At 40.5% G+C, this 14292-nt stretch overlaps 1 protein-coding gene and 1 pseudogene across 1 annotated transcript; one reads left to right on the top strand and one right to left on the bottom strand.

The window, feature by feature from the left end:
* Positions 1–553: 553 nt before the first annotated feature.
* LOC101121453 (olfactory receptor 51I2-like) lies at positions 554–1500 on the bottom strand (annotated as a pseudogene).
* An 11608-nt stretch (positions 1501–13108) lies between these two features.
* On the top strand, positions 13109–14077 carry LOC101121200 (olfactory receptor 52D1). The gene is given in 1 exon segment (XM_004016645.4): positions 13109–14077. A coding segment is annotated over 1 exon segment (957 nt). The 5' UTR covers positions 13109–13120.
* The last annotated feature ends 215 nt before the right edge of the window (positions 14078–14292 follow it).

Here is a 14292-nt window from a genome sequence, read left to right as displayed (position 1 = left end):
GTTCAACCAAATACCTAGCCTTGAGGCCCAGTCAAACTGACACATAAAATTAACCATCACAACTGCTGTACTTTAAAACTTTTCAAACAGCACCATAACAAGGTCTCTGGTTTCTGTCAACACTGAAAATCAATCACCCAAGCTTAACTTACATACTGGTAATGATATGATAAACAGCCCATAATTATTCCAGCTGTGCCTCTGTCTTTTTCAGAATTGTGCAGGCCCATAACCAGAAGTCCCAGCCATATCACCAAGTGTCCTGAAATGAATTCCCTGGAAAAAATCTCCTACCTTGTAGCGGTGTTTGTCATTCTCTAGTTTATTCTTAAAAAGAGACCATTTTTATGTCTCTAGAGAACATTAATATAATTGATTGCTGGATAAAACCCAAGATGGTCCAGGCAAGAACTGACCCAATATACTACAAGTTTGATCATAACATGTAAAGGGCAGCACTAGCATCCTCCAGAGTGACCCTCTCCTCTTTGGGTGTCCAAATGATTCTGCCCCCAACATCAAATCCTTCAGGGCTTCTAGGTAAACCAAACAGTCAGGACCTGACGCTGAAGAGCATCTTTAAAAGCCTGCGCTGTATCTCCTTTGTCTTAATGGAGTAGATGATGGGATTGAGCATGGGAGGCACAAAGAGGTAGATAAGAGACATGAGGGTGTGAACTGCATGGGGCAGGCCAGCACCAAAGAGATGTACCATAGACACACTCACCATAGGCACGTAGAAGATGAGCACAGCTAGGACATGGGACACACATGTGTTAAGTGTCTTGAGGCGCTCCCCTGGGGAGGCAATGGCTAGCACTGACCAAAAGATAAGTACATAGGAGAGAAGAATGAGGGTAGAGTCCAGGCAAAGGTGAAAAGCACAATGGACAGTCCATAGTGGCTATTGAGGGAGACATCAGTGCATGCCAGCTTAATCATATCCACATGAAGGCAGTAGGCATGGGAAAGGATGTTCCGGGGGTGGCAGAAAGGTAGTCTGTCCAGCAGCAGTGGGAAGACCAGGATGAGGGCAAAGCTTCGTAGGACAGTACACAGGCCCATGGCCACAATGCGGGCATTGGTGAGCACAGTGGCATAGTGCAGTGGGTTGCAGATGGCCATGTAGCGATCGAAGCTCATGGCCAGAAGGATGCCAGACTCTGTCCAAGAGAAGAGGTGGATGAAAAACATCTGGGCTAAGCAGACATTAAAGGCAATCACCCGGGCCCGGAGGCAGAGGGTAGCCAGCACAGTCGGCAGTGTGGAAAAGGACACCCCCAAGTCGTTGACAGACAGTAGGGACAAGAAGTAGTACATGGGCTGGTGCAGATTTGGCTCCTCCTTAACAATGAGGAGGATCAGGATGTTTCCCACAATGGCGATGGCATAGAGCAGAAGGAGAGGAAAAGATAGCCAGGGCTCCATGGCCTCCATTCCTGGGAAGCCCGTCAAGATAAAGATGGGAGCATCAGAGACATTGATCTTGAAGTGGCCCATGAGAGGCTGGGGACAACTGTCATTAGCCAGTATGACTTTTTGGAGAAATTACATCATATGTTTAAGACTATACTGTTCCCAGGGAGGAAAAGAAACACTTAGGTTCATAAATCATGATTAGTCATAGATTTTATTCTTAAAATACACTGGGAGGATGACAGAAGGTCATGAAACTCTAGTAGCTGAGAAAAAGAGGTCTTTCTTGACATCTTTCAGAAAAGAGTCAATAAGTACTCAGGGTGGTTGACCAGCTCTTTAAGTCTTACTGATAGTCTTCTAGTTGACTTCCTTATGACCATTATCACAGCTTCCCTTCAAATGTGGATTGGAGAAAGAAATGGCAACTTACTCCAGTGTTCTTGCCTGGACAATCCCAGGGATGGGGGAGCCTGGTGGGCTGCCGTCTATGGAATCTCACAGAGTCGAACATGTCTGAAGCTACTTAGCAGCAGCAGCAGCAGCAAGAGATGTAAACACTTATATCCAACCTGACAGATGAAGAACCAAGGGTGCAAGGAAGGAAAAGGAATTACTCCAGGTTTTCTTGGGAAGCAGTTACATGACTAGAGCTGTAACTTAGCAATTCAATTCCCATCCTGAGGTGACTTTGTGATCCAGAGTCCCACATTTCACACTGGAAGGATACATGAAGGAAGCCTGGGGAGTCAGCATGTCTCAAAAGGCATCATAGTCTTACTAGTAGAGCATATAGAATCAGAACGTTTGATTTCTAATGCTTTCACTTAATAGCAGTATGACATTAGGTAGATTTCTTAAACTCTCTTCTTCAGTTTCTTTATTTTTTAGATAAAGATAAAATAGAGTTGCCCTATGCATATACATACATGCTGTATAAGATAAAAGGAGAGAGCAAAAAAAACTTGAACTTGGAACATGTCCCATCCATAGTAAGAATTATAGAAGTACTGCTGTTATTATCACTTAAAAACATTTTTAGATGGAAAATAAATTATATAGCATGCTTTCTTTGACAAAAGTCATGGAATATATTTACAGTAAGCTTAAATATGCATTTTTAAATCACATATTAGCACATAATAAATTATGGTAGAGACAAGCAAAAATAAATTGTAAAAATTTAAGAAAAATTAGGAGAGAAAAAATTATAACATGAAAAACATCCTATCCATTAACTTATTTTTCCTATGAGTGGTTAAAAACAGCATTCTTTGATTTCCACAATAGATCATAATTTTTCATCTCACAGACTTTCAAAGTTCAACAAGAGTAGATGATGAGAAACGTTTCCTTGACACCGGACCAAATGAGGTTGTGAGAGGGGTGCTAAAAGGGTAATCAATGCATCTTGCATCTTTTCCTTTGGTCTCTCACACAGGGAAGTTTCAACTATCTGGGAAAGAAACTCTATTTGGGAATATTTTATAATATTGCTCTGACATGTCCAAAATCCTTTAATACACTGTGATAAGTGACTCTGCCTATCTGTTTTGGAACTTGCTAGTTCCCCTTTGCCTCTCATGGATAATTTCTAACAGTTAAGTGTAATTACACACCACTGATTACTTTATTATTTTAAGTGAACCCTGGGGGAAATTTTGCTTTTTCTCTTTCAGAAGCTCAGTATCACATCAATGAACAATCAGATTAGAAATCAGAGAGAAATTCTCTACCAGTGCAACAAGTGTCCGGAACAAAGTTTTCAGGGAATTACTGCTGAAGAATGGGGATGCTGAATAGCAGCATTGGGTTTGAAGAAGTAGGGAGGATGAATGAGCCAGATAAGCCCTGGGAAACCTGTACAGTGTGATGACCTCTTTTTAATACACATAGAGAAACTGTCACTGAGGATTTTAGAGGAGACAGTCTTAAGTACAGGCATGGGTCACCCACTTCTTGAGCAGCCCACTCTTGAGTTCCACTTTATCATGCCACATGTTCTACTCTAAGAAAGTCTCGAATTGCCTTAACTAAAAACCTCCTGCTCCAGAGTAGGGCCAGGTTTAGTACCTCTTTCCTGTCCTAAGTAGAGATGTTGCTTAAGTTCAGCAAGTGCTCTTCTCTGTTCCTTAATATTCTTTTCTCAATGTTCATGCCAAATAGAAAGTGGAGGCAGGAGATGGAGAGAGAGGTGATAGAGGGAGAAGGATTGAAGGGCAAGAGGAAAGACAGAGAGTGAGGAGGAGGCAGAGAAAAGAGGATAAATATAGGAGAAGTAACACTGGAAAGGGACAGGTTGGGTGAGAGAAAGGAAGTGTAAGACCAGAGAAGGGATTTTAGGGAGACAGTGGTTGGAAAATTAAACCTGGAGAGGGAGAAGAAAGAGAAAATAAAAATGAAGACAGAAGAACAGTGATAGGAGAATGCTCCAACTGGACTCTGGTGCTCCGAGAGGATTGGGCTATGTTTTCTCCAAGTGAGGGCAAGGCTATAGAAGATGTTACACACACCACATTTTACAGGAGTTGCCTCTCAGGCTCTGAGCCATGGAAGAGCTATAGTAAAGCCATAATGTCTCCCAGCTAAGCCAATTTGGGAATAGGCTCCTCACAGTGGGATCCCAGTAGACACCTCTTGCAATCTATTCCCAAGGTTGTTTCAGACCTGTCTGCAAAGGCCAAGACAACACAACTGTAACTGAGCAGGACCCTGTGGGGCCTTCCTAGGCAGACTCCTCCCCATGTCCTTTGCCTGCCTCTTTTTTATACAAAAGTTGTAGTGTCCCAGGACTCCCCTGAGTCACAAAAAATTCAGCTCAAGAATTAATAATGATAATTGATATGAGCATGCACTGACAAAAGTAGCAGTTGGGCCAGGAAAACTGGTAACAATTCAATCAGTCCTATGGCAGTTACAGAATCTTTAGTTCCTCCCTGAGATACATAGAGAATTGTATCTGATGCACATTTCCTCAGTGGTTAAACAGATACTGAACCCCCCACCAAATGGAAGTTAACTACTGGATAACCATGAGCATGTGGCCCCCAGTCTGGCTGGAGCCCAAAGATTGATAATGTTAACCCTGTGACACTGTCTTACACCTTCAGTTCAGTTCAGTCACTCAGTTGTGTCTGACTCTTTGTGACCCCATGAATTGCAGCACGCCAGGCCTCCCTATCCATCACCAACTCCCAGAGTTGACTCAGACTCACGTCCATCGAGTCAGTGATGCCATCCAGCCATCTCATCCTCTGTTGTCCCCTTCTCCTCCTGCCCCCAATCCCTCCCAGCATCAGAGTCTTTTCCAATGAGTCAGCTCTTCACATGAGGTGGCCAAAGTACTGGAGCTTCAGCTTTAGCATCATTCCTTCCAAAAGAAATCCCAGGGCTGATCTTCAGAATGGACTGGTTGGATCTCCTTGCAGTCCAAGGGACTCTTAAGAGTCTTCTCCAACACCACAGTTCAAAAGCATCAATTCTTGGAGAAGGAAGTGGCAACCCACTCCAGTATCCTTGCCTGGAAAATCTCATGGACAGAGGGTTGCAGTCCATGGGGTCGCAAAGAGTCGGGTACGACTGAGCGACTAACACTAACTTCTGGAATGAACACAGCCAAGCTACACCAGTGCCGCTGACAGGGAGCACCAGCTGGAAATAAACAATTTTGAGCCAAAAAAAAAAAAAAAAGCATCAATTCTTTGGTACTCAGATTTCTTCACAGTCCAACTCTCACACCCATACATGACCACAGGAAAACCATAGCCTTGACTAGACGGACCTTTGTTGGCAAAGTAATGTCTCTGCTTTTGAATATGCTATCTAGGTTGGTCATAACTTTTCTTCCAAGGAGTAAGCGTCTTTTAATTTCATGGCTGCAGTCAACATCTGCAGTGATTTTGGAGCCCCCCAAAAATAAATTCTGACACTGTTTCCACTGTTTCCCCATCTATTTCCCATGAAGTGATGGGACCAGATGCCATGATCTTCATTTTCTGAATGTTGAGCTTTAAGCCAACTTTTCACTCTCCACTTTCACTTTCATCAAGAGGCTTTTAGTTCCTCTTCACTTTCTGCCATAAGGGTGGTGTCATCTGCACATCTGAGGTTACTGATATTTCTCCTGGCAATCTTGATTCCAACTTGTGCTTCTTATACCTTACCATCAACCAATCAGAGAATTGTGCACAAGCTGATCACAGACCCTGAAATCCCCCTCCTCCCTTTGCCTTTAAAAAATGCTTTGCTGAAACCCATTGGGGAGTTTTGGATTTTGAGCACTAGCTGCCCCAGACTCCTGCCTGGCACCTTCCTCCAACAATAAATGCTAAACCTTCCTTTACCACCTGCCAGTGTTAGTAGGTGTCAGTGGATTGGCTTTACTGCCTGTAGGAAAGTGGACTTAAGTTTACTTTCAGTAACACCTTCTCTCCTCCCAGCTGAGCAAGGCTTAGCTGCCCCCACACCAGGTCCTCATGACCCCTTAGATCTTCTCCAGGGTGGGTTCCAAGGGCTCTGAAAGATCAAGAGTATGACTGCCAAGAATACAACAAATTCCTCCTGACCTTCAGCTCTGGGGTTTCTTTTCTCCATGCCAAGTCCCCTTCGCTTCTTAAGGAATTTTCAGAAGCCAAAATGTAGATTTGGTTAGAACTGCAAGTGATAGAAACACAATAATCATCAATAATACTCTGTGTTTATAATTTTCCTTGGACTCCATCAAGAAGTTCTTAAGTATTGTCATTTTCAATCTTAACAATCAAATTTGGAGAGAAATGTTATCTTCCCATTTTACTGGTGAGAGAAATTAATTGCCCAGGAGGTCAAATTAGGTTCAAAGTTATAATACCATTGAGTAGCAGAACTGCTGGAGAAGAAAATGTCAACCCACTCCAGTATTCTTGCCTGGAGAATCTCACAGACTGAGGAGCCTGGGAACTACAGTACATGGTGTCACAAAAGTCAGACATGACTGAAGTGACTGAGCAAAAGCAGAACTGCATTCAAACATAGATCACTCACTTAATCACTTTATCACTTAACATTTACAGAAAACCTAATAAGAATTTTTATCCAGTAAAGACCCTGGAACATGTTTCACCTACCTGTTAATCATTACCATCTCTACCTTTTTTCCTTTTTATCTTTTTTTCCTACTTAATTGACTGTCTTTCTGCTTGTGCCTCTCTCTGCAACATCCCTCAAAAATAGAGGAAACTAAAAGGAAAAGAATAAAAGAAGCTAATTCAATCTTTCTCATTCTCATGACCATACATTTCTGGCTTTCCCACAAGGCTACCAGCTAAGATCTGGGATACAAACCTGGCCCCTTTCTCAGTACCCTACACTCAGATCCAGGGCTTGCCTTGTCCATAGTGTCACATACGTAAATAGATCCTAGGCAGTTGAAATTTCAAGTTTTAATGATTACAAATTCTATGATTTTTTAAAAATTTTGTTATTAACATATAATTTATATACCATAAAAGTTGTAAATTCACTGCTTTTTGTAGCATATTTGCAAAGTTTGCAGAAAATTTTTAATCACTCTAAAATGAAATCCCATTACCATTAGCAGTCACTCTTTACTCTCATTTATCCAGACCCTGGCAATAACTAATTTACTTTCAGTTTTTGTAGACCTGTCTATTCTGAAATTTTTATTTAAATGCAAATTATTTATTTATTAGAAATAATTCTTCTTTAAATATTTGTAAACAAATTTTTATGTGAAAATAGGTTTTTAGCTCTTTAGAGTATTTATTAATACCTAGCAATAAAAGTGCTGAGTCACTATGTATAACTGTTTGTTTGAAAAAAGCCTAACTGTTGTCCAAAGTGGCTTCTCCAAAATTTACATTCCCACCTGCAAAGTATGAAGAATCCATTTTCTCCATATGTTTCTAGCATTTGTTATTTTCTGATTTTGTTTTTATTTTATTTTTGTTTATAACCCTTTTAATGTGTGGAGTGATATCTCATAGTAGTTTTGATTTGCATTTCCTAATGACTAACGGTTTTCCAGTGGTCATGTATGGATGTGAGAGTTGGTCTGTGAAGAAAGCTGAGTGCCAAAGAATTTATGTTTTTGAACTGTGGTGTTGGAGAAGACTCTTGAGAGTCCCTTGGACTGCAAGGAGATCCAACCAGTCCATCCTAAAGGAGATCAGTCCTGGGTGTTCTTTGGAAGGAATGATGCTAAAGCTGAAACTCCAGTACCTTGGCCACCTCATGTGAAGAGTTGACTCACTGGAAAAGACTCTGAAGCTGGGAGGGATTGGGGGCAGGAAGAGAAGGGGACGACAGAGGATGAGATGGCTGGATGGCATTAACGACTCGATGGATGTGAGTTTGAGTGAACTCCGGGAGTTGATGATGGACAGGGAGGCCTGACGTGCTGCGATTCCTGGGGTCGCGAGGAGTTGGACACGACTGAGTGACTGAACTGAACTGAACTTAATGACTAATGAAGCTGAACATCTCTTTTGTGCTTATTCACTATTTGTCTGTCTTGCTTTGTAGAAATGTATGTCCAAATCATTTGGATATTTTTAATTAATTTGTCTTTTTGTTGTTGAGTTATAAGAGCTCTTCATATATTTTGGATATTAAATTATTTTTATTAATCAATTTAATTTAACTGGAGGCTAGTTACAATATTGTAGTGTCTTTTTCTAGTTTTATTTATTCTTTTTTTATTTTATTTTACAATACTATATTCATTTTGCCATACATTGACATGAATCTTCCATGCGTGTTCATGTGTTCCCCATCCTGAACCCCCTCCCACCTCCCTCTCCATCCCATCCCTCTGGGTCATCCCAGGTACCAGCCCCGAGCACCCTGTATCATGCATCAAACCTGGACTGGCAATTCATTTCACATATGATAATTTACATATTTCAATGCCATTTTCCCATATCATCCCACCTTCAACCTCTCCCACAGAGTCCAAAAGACTGTTCTATACATCTGTGTCTCTTTCATTGTCTTGCATACAGGGTTATTGTTACCATCTTTCAAATTCCATATATATGTGTTAGGTTACTGTAGTGGTGTCTTTCTTTCTGGCTTGTTTCACTCTGTATAATAGGCTCCAGTTTCATCCACCTCATTAGAACTAATTCAAATGTACTCTTTTTAATTGTTGAGTAACATTCCATTGTGTATATGTACCACAGCTTTCTTATCCATTCATCTGCTGATGGATGTCTAGGTTGCTTCCATGTCCTGGCTATTAGAATCAGTGTTGCGATGAACATTGGGGTACATGTGTCTCTTTCAATTCTGGGTTCCTCGGTGTGTATGCCCAGCAGTGGGATTGCTGGGTCATATGGCAGTTCTATTTCCAGACTGAAAAATAAATAAATAAATAAAACTCCCACTGTTTGCAGATGATATGGTCCTCTACATAGAAAACCCTAAGACTCCACCAGAAAATTACTAGAGCTAATCAATGAATATAGTAAAGTTGCAGGATATAAAATCAACACACAGAAATCCCTTACATTCCTATACACTAACAATGAGAAAACAGAAAGAGAAATTAAGAAAACAATTCCATTCACCATTGCAACGAAAAGAATAAAATATTTTGGAATATATCTACCTAAAGAAACAAAGACCTATATATAGAAAACTATAAAACACTGGTGAGAGAAATCAAAGAGGACACAAATAGATGGAGAAATATACCGTGTTCATGGATCAGAAGAATCAGTATAGTGAACATGAGTATACTACCCAAAGCAATCTACAGATTCAATGCAATCCCTATCAAGCTACCAACAGTATTTTTCAGAGAACTAGAACAAATAATTTCACAATTTGTATGGAAATACAAAAACCTCGAATAGCCAAAGCAATCTGGAAAAAGAATGGAACTGGATGAATCAACCTGCCTGACTTCAGGCTCTACTACAAAGCCACAGTCATCAAGACAGTATGGTACTGGCACAAAGACAGAAATATAGATCAATGGAACAAAATAGAAAACCCAGAGATAAATCCATGCACCTATGGACACCTTATCTTTGACAAAGGAGGCAAGAATATACAATAGAGAAAAGACAATCTCTTTAACAAGTGGCTCCAGGAAAACTGGTCAACCACTTGTAAAAGAAGGAAACTACAACACTTTCTAACACCATACACAAAAATAAACTCAAAATGGATTAAAGATCTAAATGTAAGACCAGAAACTATAAAACTCCTAGAGAAGGTCATAGGCAAAACACTCTCCAACATAAACCAGAGCAGGATCCTCTATGACCCACCTCCCAGGATATTGGAAATAAAAGCAAAAATAAACAAATGGCACCTAATTAAAATTAAAAGCTTCTGCACAACAAAGGAAACTATAAGCAAGGTGAAAAGACAGCCTTCAGAATGGGAGAAAATAATAGCAAACGAAGCAACTGACAAAGGATTAATCTCAAAATAAACAACAACTCTTGCAACTCAATTCTAGAAAAATAAACGACTCAATAAAAAAGTGGGCCAAATAACTAAACAGACATTTCTCCGAAGAAGACATACAGATGGCTAACAAACACATGAAAAGATGCTCAACATCACTCATTATCAGAGAAATGCAAATCAAGACCACAATGAGGTATCATTTCACACCAGTCAGAATGGCTGCTATCCAAAAGTCTACAAGCAATAAATGCTGGAGAGGGTGTGGAGAAAAGGTAACCCTCTTACACTGTAGTGGTTTTTGCCATCCATCAACATGAATCAGCCATGGTACTTATCAGGTATATGATCTATAAAACTTCTCTCCCATTCTGTGGTTTGTCTTTTTCATTTTCTTGACACTGATCTAGAAATACTAAAAGTATATTTTTTATAAAGTCCAATTTATCTATTTTTTCCCCTTTGGTCCCTTGTGATTTTGGTGTGTCATAAAACCACCATCTAACACAGGCACACAATGACTTACACTTAAGGTTTTTTTTAAATTGTTGTAGATTTGTCTTATATTTAGATGTTTGATTCATTTTGAGTTAAGTTTGAGAGAGGAGCCCAATTTCAGTCTTTTGCATATGGGTATCCAATTATCCCTACTTCTTCCAAATCCCTAGAGTAACCCCCTTGGGTTTTCATACCTGAGAGTCAAAGAGAGGTAATAAATAACTGCACTTACCAAGCCTGTTGACATGAGGAGGCTGGAACCCCCAAGCTAAGATGAAGACACTCACTGAGGACAAGACTTAAAACTGAGAAGAGATCAGACTTCAGATGCCATGCTCAGATCCTATCATCATCTAAATCACACTTGCACACATGCATGAAATCACAACTTTCACATCTAAAAAAAAAAAATTGCATTCAGGAACATAGTACCTGCACAAACCTCCACACAGCCTCCCACAGAACCTCACACTCATATATGATACGCATTACAGAGTTCAACCTCAGTGCGCTTCACTTGTGAATGCATGCCAATCACACAGGTATGTTTTTGAATTGAAAATACTGTGTTCTGAGAAAGAACTCCAAGTTCAATGATTGAAGTTTATATCTTAGAAGGAGACCTCAAACACATAGCTATCGTAGTGACCCAGAAACAAGGCTGAATGGGAAAAGTTGGAGACAATTCCCCCATTCCACCCAGAGTGGTGCTCTGGCACAATGTCTTTTTTCTATGACTTTCCCTGGAAAGCAATCTTGATTATACCTAATCTCTCTGGTCCTCCTATCTATAGATGGTCACAGAGTAGCAGCTGCCTTAAAATAACCATTTGAAATCTTCCTCTGTGGGCAAGACTAGACTGGGTAAAGAGAGGAAGAGAAGAGACTCTAGCTCCCTTGTGTGGCACCCAAGCTTCTTTCCTTTAGTGGCTGGGGCCATCTGTGAAAATCTCAAAGCAGATAAGAGGGCTTTTCACATTCATGTGACTCTTTGGAGTCCAGATAATGAATAATTGTATCATAGCAATGCAGATAATGACACTGGAGTGCCTTGAAAGAAAAAGATAGGAAGTAAAGTATCAGCCATATAAATGGACAGTTAAGTGAGGGAAAAACACCATACCTTGAATCAGGAGACCTAAGACTTAATTTCAGTTCTAAAGTAAGATATGTTATGATCTGAATTACATCAGTTCATTTCTCTGAACTTGGATTTCATTTTGCTAAGATAGAGATACAGTTACTATATTTTGTAACACTCCTATATGTGGCTATGGGACCAAGAGCTTGTAACAAAAGGGGGAACACATTGTTTTTGGTGTACAAACTTAATAAGACTATATGCATTATCCTTCAATTAAAAATAAATAAAATTTTTAAAAGACTATATGCTTTACTCTTTATCACCCATAAAAAAATAAGCCAAGTGTTTCCATTTCTAATATATAAATACAAAAATTGAACCTCAAAAAGGTTGTGGTATTTTTTAATGCTAACTAGTGAATAGGCATAAAAGCTAAGACAAGGATTCCAGAATTGTTGCTTTTATAAATTGAGACTTCCCAGAGAAGGGAAGGGATTTTCTCAAGGTTAAGTAACACTCTTGTGACAAACTCAGAACTAAAGCTCTGGATTCCAGGCCTTTTACAAAGGATGCTTTTAGGTGTACAGTGTTACTAAGGGAAGATGTGTATAATACTACCACTCTATAGTAGTCATGTATTCACTCATCCAGGACATCTACCGTTGGTGAATGCTAGGACACTCTACTCCCTCCCTCAATCTGCTTCTATCAGCACTTGGCATTCTGATCTGGCTGTTACATGCAACCATGAACTGGTGGGACTATAAGACTTCAGGCTGACTTTGCGTAGTTTGAAGTGCTGTCTCCCTAGATAGCATGTCGACTACACCTCTTGCTTTCTTCCACTGAACTCCCATAGGTAGTCAAAATAATGTAGATATTCAGTTACGGAGTATTTGCATATATTCAGGCTGCCTAGTCTCTTTATAGGCACTTCAAGTGAGACATAAAAATAAGTAATTTGGTGTGTATTTGAGCAGTTACCTTGCAAACACAGAGTAAGTAAGCAAAATATTGTATCATTAAGGCAATTAGTGAATATTATGTTGCTAAGAAGTTACTAGGATTAAGTCTTTTGGTGAATATTAATCAAACTTTCTAAGTACAAACACAGTCATGTTGTCTGGAGGTTGCAATTGTGTAAAGATGCAGTCTCAGCTCAATAGGATTTTGGAAAGTGATGGATGAACAGAAATAGACAACTAAGGACTAAGTTAGAGAGGAAAAGCTTTTGAAAGGCAAAGACACTTGCCCAGAGTTTAAAAATTAGAGACAAAGAAAAGGAAAAAGTCTCCTTGGGCAAAGGAAATACTGATACTATAAACTTTAAAAAAGAGAGAGAGGGCCAATAAATATTCCTAGCTGTATTGGGACAAAAAAACAACTGAATGATGTGCAGAATGTGGTTAAGAGATAAGTCTAGAGGGGTTAGACAGAGCAAATGCTTAAATTCTTATCATCGTTCTTGGGATATAGAACTCAAAGCATGATTGATGAGTATAGGAATTAGCAGATGAAAATTTGATTTATATTATAGAAACTTTTAAGATTCTTAAGCAAGTTATAACAATAAATATTTTTCTTAGCTTAAACAAGATAACTTCACAGAAAAATCATCATTTTATGTGAATGAAACAGATCTCTCATGCTGCAGGACAGGTGTACCCTCACCCCTTGGACAGAGCCCTTTATTTGCCATGCAGAATGCCAGCATCCAACATTAGCGATGACCATCTCCCAGCCACTCTCTTCCTGACGGGGATCCCAGGGCTGGAGTGGGCTCACGTCTGGATTGCCATCCCCTTTTGTGCCATGTATCTGGTAGCACTGGCTGGGAATGCCACCCTCATCCTGGTCATAGTGACAGACAGTGCCCTTCATGCGCCCATGTACCTCTTCCTTTGCCTCCTCTCACTCACTGACCTGGCTCTCAGCTCCACCACTGTGCCAAAAACGTTGGCTATTTTGTGGTTCCAAGCAGGTGAGATTTCCTTTGCTGGGTGCCTGGCCCAGATGTTTTCTGTCCATTCAATTTATGCTTTAGAGTCCTCGGTTCTTCTTGCCATGGCCTTTGATCGATATGTGGCTATCTGCAACCCACTGAGATACACAACCATCCTCAACCACACTGTCATAGGCAGAATCGGCCTTGTGGGTATATTCAGGAGTATAGCTACTGTCTCTCCCTTCATCTTCCTGTTGAGGCGACTGCCCTACTGTCAGCACCACGTCATGGCACACACATACTGCGAGCACATGGGCATTGCTTGACTGGCCTGTGCCAGCATCACTGTCAACATAGTCTATGGGCTAACCGTGGCCCTTCTGGCTGTGGGTCTGGATTCCATCCTCATTGCCATTTCCTATGGCTTTATTCTCCATGCTGTCTTTCGTCTTCCATCTCAAGATGCCAGGCACAAGGCTCTGAGTACCTGTGGCTCCCACCTAGGGGTCATCCTGGTCTTCTACATCCCTGCCTTCTTCTCCTTCCTCACCCACCGTTTTGGCCAACACCGAGTCCCCAAGCACGTGCACATCTTTCTGGCTAATCTCTATGTGCTGGTGCCTCCTGTGCTCAACCCAATCATCTATGGAGCTAGGACCAAGGAGATTCGGAGTCGACTTCCAAGACTGCCTCACTTGTGGAAGGTCTCAGTATGAGTTCTTGCAGCAGTTGGAAATAAGAATGAAAGGTAAATGGGAAGGATAATTACCCAGCTACATTTACATAGATAAAGCCTATGATGTGAGAGAAATGGTGATATGGGAGGAAGCACTTTATGAAGAATGATCAGATAAATGGGACATGTTAAGGATTACACTGAATATGCTCCTTGAGCAATTCTGAATTGCTCAGAACAAGGTAATAAGGTAGT

The sequence above is a fragment of the Ovis aries genome, chromosome 15, assembly GCF_016772045.2.
Source record: "Ovis aries strain OAR_USU_Benz2616 breed Rambouillet chromosome 15, ARS-UI_Ramb_v3.0, whole genome shotgun sequence".
In the NCBI taxonomy this organism is placed as follows: domain Eukaryota; kingdom Metazoa; phylum Chordata; class Mammalia; order Artiodactyla; family Bovidae; genus Ovis; species Ovis aries.
Note: the sequence above shows the minus strand (reverse complement) of the source record. Positions and strands in the feature narration are given on the sequence as shown.